This window comes from Polyodon spathula, chromosome 13 (assembly GCF_017654505.1).
Source record: "Polyodon spathula isolate WHYD16114869_AA chromosome 13, ASM1765450v1, whole genome shotgun sequence".
NCBI lineage: Eukaryota > Metazoa > Chordata > Actinopteri > Acipenseriformes > Polyodontidae > Polyodon > Polyodon spathula.
The window spans coordinates 40,551,327-40,558,010 of record NC_054546.1 but is presented as its reverse complement, the minus strand read 5'-3'; the positions used below and the strand labels follow the sequence as shown (position 1 = coordinate 40,558,010).

At 41.2% G+C, this 6,684-nt stretch overlaps 1 protein-coding gene across 1 annotated transcript in view; it reads right to left on the bottom strand.

The window, feature by feature from the left end:
- Window positions 1-6,684, bottom strand: part of LOC121326238 (zinc finger protein 507-like) — a 9,026-nt gene continuing 2,342 nt past the window's right edge. Inside the window, exons 2-7 of the mRNA XM_041269466.1 lie at window positions 4,434-6,598; window positions 4,104-4,227; window positions 3,718-3,829; window positions 2,231-2,335; window positions 1,929-2,063; window positions 1-1,603 (exon numbers count right to left, since the gene is read on the bottom strand). Of these exons, the coding sequence (XP_041125400.1) occupies window positions 1,246-1,603; window positions 1,929-2,063; window positions 2,231-2,335; window positions 3,718-3,829; window positions 4,104-4,227; window positions 4,434-6,587 (2,988 nt within the window). The 5' untranslated portion in view covers window positions 6,588-6,598 and the 3' untranslated portion in view covers window positions 1-1,245. The remainder of the gene's footprint in view (window positions 1,604-1,928; window positions 2,064-2,230; window positions 2,336-3,717; window positions 3,830-4,103; window positions 4,228-4,433; window positions 6,599-6,684) is intronic.

Genomic DNA, 6,684 nt, shown 5'->3' with positions numbered 1-6,684 from the left:
CTGTATTTGTGTGTGCGTGTATAATAAATTATATATTATATGGCTATTTTAACGGAATAAAAATACAAAATCACAGTGGTCTTGTCCTATTTCTTGAGAGTGTGACCTATCTTGGTGCACTTCACAAACTGGAAGAGGCAATTGTGAGTCCACATAGACTTCTTTCACACACACACACACACACACACACATATATATATAAATAAAAATAGGCCTACTATATATACATATTTCTGAGAACTAAAATACTTCTTAGAGTATTCCACTCCTTAATGGAATCAATAGTTTACTAACTTGTATTAGCTATACTAAACATGTGCAATTTAATGCAACTTTAAAAGTATTACTTGCAGCCAACTACAATAAAACTGAAACTTTGTGCCTTGTGACAAATGTGCAACTGTCTTATTTGGATTTTATTTAATAATTTAAATACCTGAAATATTCTAAATGAAAATACTGCATGTTGAAGCACAGGTACAGTGTGTGTACAGATGGGTCTTTAGGGCAAGGATCCCTGTCATTATGTCTTGACAGATGAATAGCACCATGAAGACAATGCAAAGGTGCATTGTTTACATTGTTTTTTTTCAATAAAACTGAAAACTACATGCATAAATAGAAAATAAATAATAAATACCAAGGTATTTACACACTAAATCACTGAAATACACAATCTGCATATTTTGTATGAGATATTTACAGCTGTAGTACATCCCAACGTTGCCTAGAGTATGTTACAGTCACCTGTAAAAAGCTGCCTTTATCAACTTAAAAAAACCATGATTGCTTATTAACATACCTGTGTTTTTACAATGAGAAGCTGGTTTTATGAAGAAAACTATTTACTTTTTTTTTTTTTTTTTTTTTTTTTTTTTTAATTACACCAAAACTACACAAATATAAAAGACTGCAGTTTAACCTTCAGCTTTTTGAATTTTAAATCTAGAAGTTCAGTGTACTCATTTTCAAAATCTGAATTGCTCTCTGTTATGTGGAAGTCTAGAATCTGTACACAATAAAAGGATCGCCAGCATAGCTATGGAAAGAGGTCAATCTTATATTGTTTTCAGACATGAAAAAGAGTAATCTTGTCAAGTTTTGAATACAGTTTAAAAACAAAACAAATACAAAAACACAGTATTATAAAAAACCCTGCAAACAAAACAGATACACCTAAAAGGTCTTATTAAAACAGATCTAACCTGCCTGCTTTTGCGTAAAGCTAAAGCAGTGCATTGCAGTCTACTGTGTGCTGCGCTGGGGCTCCTGGGAGCTTCGTTCCCTGTTCAGAATGATATTAATGATCTCGCCCTCATGCTTCTTCATATGCTCCATCAGGTGCTCTTTGCTGGTGGATTCAAACCCACAGATACAGCAGCAGAAAAGCAGGACGCAGTACTCTGACCCTGCCCGGGACTGACTCACACTTTTTTCTGAGCTGGTTTTTGTTGTAGAGCTGGATACCTGTGATGGTTCTATAACTCCTGTGTCCTCCTCTGAAGCCAAGGATGGCGTTTCAGGATCCAGCATCAACTTCTCTGCAAGTCCAGACATAGCTCTCTCAACAGGTTCACTCATTTTTGGTACAGGGCACTGAGACCTGCAACCAGGATCGAATATTCTATTTTATACATTGTGGGCCATACTAATGCAGCATTGGAGATTTGAACTGTTCTGTGTGATTACGTAGATATATCAACAGAATGTAGTGCAAGAAAAATTAAGCTTTCAGTGGCGTGCGTGCGTGTGTATATTATATAACATATACACACCCACACCTTGTGGTATATTCTTCTTGACCCTTCATAAATAAAAAAAAACACAGGGAGCTGTAGGTAAATGTCCCTCCCCTCTCCCCTATGATTTATGCATTAGGAATTCTAACCTTACCCCCACCATTTTATGATTCTCCATTTATCACCTACCTGCTGCTTTGTGAAATTGCTTCATTAATAGCCTTGTTTACTTGCTCATAGTTATAATTTTGGTCACCAGCGTGCTTCCACATATGAGACTTCAAAGAAGGGGGGTGGCTACATACATAGCCACACAGCGAGCATCTAAAGAAACAAGACAAAAATCAACAAATCCACATACACCAAAACTGGACTTATAAGGTAACACTGAATTCGCTTAAATCGCAGTTCGCAAGAGTGCTACATGATGATTTGTAGCAGGATAAATCGAAGGTGTGTTACTGTAATTGTGTGAGTCTCAAGAAACATACTGGTACTGTTCCATTAGCTGTACTGCTTGATGCTCCTGTGGATGGCGTCTCATATGGCTTTTTAAACTGTTCATGTTTGTTGTGGCGAAGTCACAGCTGCTGCACCTACGAGCAAGCACACATGAAGTCTCCAGATTAATCTATCGGACAGATATGCCTCGGCACTGGACACATATGCAGGGCAATTCATAATTCATGCAACATTATCAGCACATGGAGGATGACATGCAAAGGTAAAATGTCTGACAGATGCACACTGACACACTGTTCAGCCACCAGAGGGTTGTTCAGGTATGAAGAGGCTGGATGCCTACAATTCCTCAGTACTCGCAGCCTCTACTCTGCAAATTACATAAATAATTCTGTGCATTGCTAGCCAAGTTTAGGTATCCAGAAATGAAGCCACTATTGCTGCTGCCTTGTGATCATTGGCAGCATAGCTCCTAATGGCTAAAAATACCGTAAAAAGTATTGTGTTACAATTACATTTTTACTTAGACTCGGTACAGTAATCATTTCATACAATAACACGATTTGTACTCCAGTACAAAGTCGCATCTCCGACCCCCTGTGGACTGGGGAATAGGCGGATATCTGAAAAAGTCAGATTTGCGAACATCTATAGAAAATGAACATTTACACATGCATAAATAGGTTAGTGAACAAAAAAACTCAAACTGCTTTAAACACGGGGGAATTCCTTGCCTTAAAAGTAAGCAAACAAACAAGATTAATTAGGCTACAGTTATGCTATGCGGTTTACTATAAGCCATCTCCAAGCAAAGCTTTAAAAAAACAAAACAAAAACAAATGGTAACTGTACAGTAACCTGCAACTGATGGCTTCTTTCCTAACTCTAGAAGTCCCTGCCTCCCTGGTTCTGCTTTCTTAATATCTCTGTCACGGTACTTTGCGCTCTTTCTTGATATTGTCAACACCCGATAAGCAGCTTGGTTTGAATATTGCTTCGATTATTTTAAACAAACAGCCGGTAAGCATCGCGTTTATGAAGCTTGCTTTAATTCAAATGCATTTAAAAGCTACAACGCCACGCTGCCAGTATCTGCAGCCCTGCACTCCATCATATAAAAACACAAAGCTTTCTCGACTTTTGTATTGAAATGTCACTGCTAAACACAGCTCGTCTTTCTTAAATGGGAACCCACCAAATTGATCGTGGTTAATTGATCAGGGCGTTTATGTGACGGTTGGATATGTGACATTCCACTGTAGTTTGATTTCAACATATAGTTTATTTGCTTTTGCAACAATTCCTTTTGTTTTATCGAGGGAGAGAGCTCCAATTCAATAAACTTCTGGCTGGGAAAATCGTTTTAGGAAAATTGAAATAGACAGTTTATGTGGAACAATACTTACTTGATGCCAAACACAAAGTATGTCTGTTTGTTGCATCAATTTGTATTTAACCAAAGATCCCGTCCTCAGACTAAAAGTTAACTGAATTGGACACTCTGTCCTTTACAAACCTGTACGGCTTATCAGAGTTGTGGATTCTCCTGTGGTTCCGAACACCAATGTATGTCGAGCTTGTGTAAGCACAGACATCACACTTATAGACTTTCTGGGTAGAGGCCAGATCTAGAGGAAATAAAAACAAAAGTGATCATTTTCAATTGAATGTTCTCATGATAAACTACTACCTTGCATAGGAATCGACAATGAGAAAATGAACAGTACAACAGGCAGATACATGAGGGAAATGCTCTACAATACTACTGAACAAGTTGTTAAAGCAATCTGACTGTTCCGTACACCTGAGGTTTCAGAGGCTCCGATTATGCCAAAGTTGAAATTCCAAATATACTATTTCAACTTTGCTGATTTCTCCACTTACTCCATATTTAAAAATTACCTTCTTCTGTGTATTTATCTTCAGATTCTTCAGCAACAGGCACGATGCTCTCATTAACAGACGACAGCGCAGGCAAAGTATCGGGCAGACCATGTTGTTCTCGTTCGTGATTCCTCAGTTGGCTCTGAAATTTTATTCATATAGGAGGTTAAAAAACACACTTTAGAACAAATACCATTAACCGCACCCAGCAATGAAACAAATAATCAATAAATGGTCCTGGATAGAAATGATAGAAATTTGCTGGAGGTGGGCACAATTTTTGGCTTTGTCCAACACATACAACTTTGTGAAGAAGTACTATTTAAAAAAAAAAAAGTGTGTTTCTACCTTGTAATAAAAGGTTTCTTCACACTGCTTGCAGTGGTACATCCTAGTTTTGCAGTGATTGATCATGTGGTTCTCGAGATCCTTGCTGTCCTCTGCAATGTGTTCACAGATGGGACACTGGTAAGGCTGCCTCTGTCTATGTACCCTCAGATGCTGTTTGATGTAGCCCTTGTTGCCACTGGTGTAGAGGCACAGGCGGCACCGGTATGGCCGATCACTTTCAGGAATATACTCCACCAGGTTGCCCCCTGGCAAACTTGCGTCGCTGCTCAGTTGGCACTGAGCATTATCCTGCAATTCCTTCAAAATATCTTCATCCGAGGTGTTCTGATCAGTCCGTTCTCTCAGCTTCTCAATCACCGTGAGCAGTGACATGCTGATTCCCATTCGGACCGGCACCTCCGACAGCCCAGGCTTGACCTTCTGCAACTCCAAGTCGACCGGTGCAGTGCCGGCCCGTTTCAAATCGACAAAATCCTCAGAGGTATTATTAATAGCAGATATTACTTTGTGTTGGACTGCATTGGTTATATCGATGTATCTTTGACCAGTATCAGGGCTCTGCGTGCTCAACTCAACAATGCTTTTAATACTGGCCACCGGAGTTCTTGTGGGCATAGCAACAAGGACTTCAGCAGCCAAGGAGTGCAACCTCAATGACTCTGAATGTGTCCTTCTCCGGACTGGGGGGGCGTTTTCATCAGCCACTGTCGATTCTTTAGCCTCCTTGTCCTCGCACTGTTTCTCATTGGTGCAACAATCTATGATCACCTCTTCAGCAGCAACAGTACCTTTGCTGGCATTATAAACCTCTGGAGTGTCCTCGTAATAAGTCATCTCGGGCTCATCAGAGATGAGCCTTTTCTCTATGTCGGGGCTCATCAGGAACTGCTTGCTGGCTCCTACTTCTTCAGCCCCAGGAAGACGCTCCACTATGACATTGACATGTCCTACTCTGTTGGGGCTGCAGCTGATTATCTTTTGCGCCGAAGAGAGAAGGCTATCCGAGGTGGCGTTATCCTGTTCCAAATCAGCAACAGCCTGTTCCTCAACTACTTCCTCCTGGGATGTTGCGCTTGCGACCTTCGGTAGACACACTTCCTCTGAGATTTGTTGAACAGTCTGGCCAATAATGGGCTTTCCATTGTCGTCTGTAGCAGAGGTGCAAAGCTGTAGATGAAATGGAGGAGTGCTGTAGAGGTCTGCTGGTTTGCTTACTGGAGCCAGCACAACAACAGCTTCATCAGCTTGAGGCAGTGGCTCTGCAGGGAGGCTAGTAGGCTCCAATTCATCTTCGAATATAGGGTAGGAGCAATCGACTTCGCCGGCATGCTTCCATGCGTGCGTCTTCAACATTCTCTGCTGACCACAGGTGTAGCTACAGATCAAGCACCTGTACATACCATACTGCTCATACGTGTACCATTTTTTTTTCACATGGTCTCCCACTGAACTCTCCAGATTTCCTTTGACCTCTTCATCTTCCATGTTAATCTGCAAGCTTCCAAGGCCCCCTGCGTAAGCGAAACCTTTCCCGGCTGCCGCTGAGAGATTCAGATTCTGAAGCTCATGATTTTCCACTACACTTGTGTGCATCTCCTCACTATCTAAGTGAATCTTGACATGGGCTTCCAGTTCCTCTTGCCGTTTGGACATGAAGCAGCATTCGGAGCACATCAATATGACCTCATTTTGCCGGTCATGTAGTCTTATGTGCTCCTTCAACAGAGGCAGGGTTGGGGAAATGAATTTGCAGAGGCTGCACTGGTAGCAAGTGACTGTCCTGCTACTGGTGTCCGGCAGGTCCTCTGATAAATAGTATTCCTCCTGCACAACAGATGGTACATTTTGCCCAAGTGTGTCCGAGTCTTTTGCCATTTTTGCTGGGATTTCACAGTTCTCTTTGGTCTCGAGAACCACAGATTGATACAGGTGAGGACGCTTCTTGCCCGCTAGGGTACATCTCCTCTTCCTTTTGTTTTCCACTATCTTGCTTAGTTTTTCTATGACCTGGATGAGAGAGTCTGTAGCTTTCTGTTTTTGTTTGCCATCGTTGTCCTGCAACCGGGAGCCCACAACACTGTCAGGTATTAGAACTGCTTCTTGCCCCCTGCTGTTTGGCACCAGCACAGCAATACTGCTGCTTTCCTCCATACCTGAAGTACCTGAAGCAATGAACATAGTGTTAGAGTTTTGTCTATTTTACTTTTAATAATAATCTTTTAATAATCTTTATTTTTATAGCGCGCCT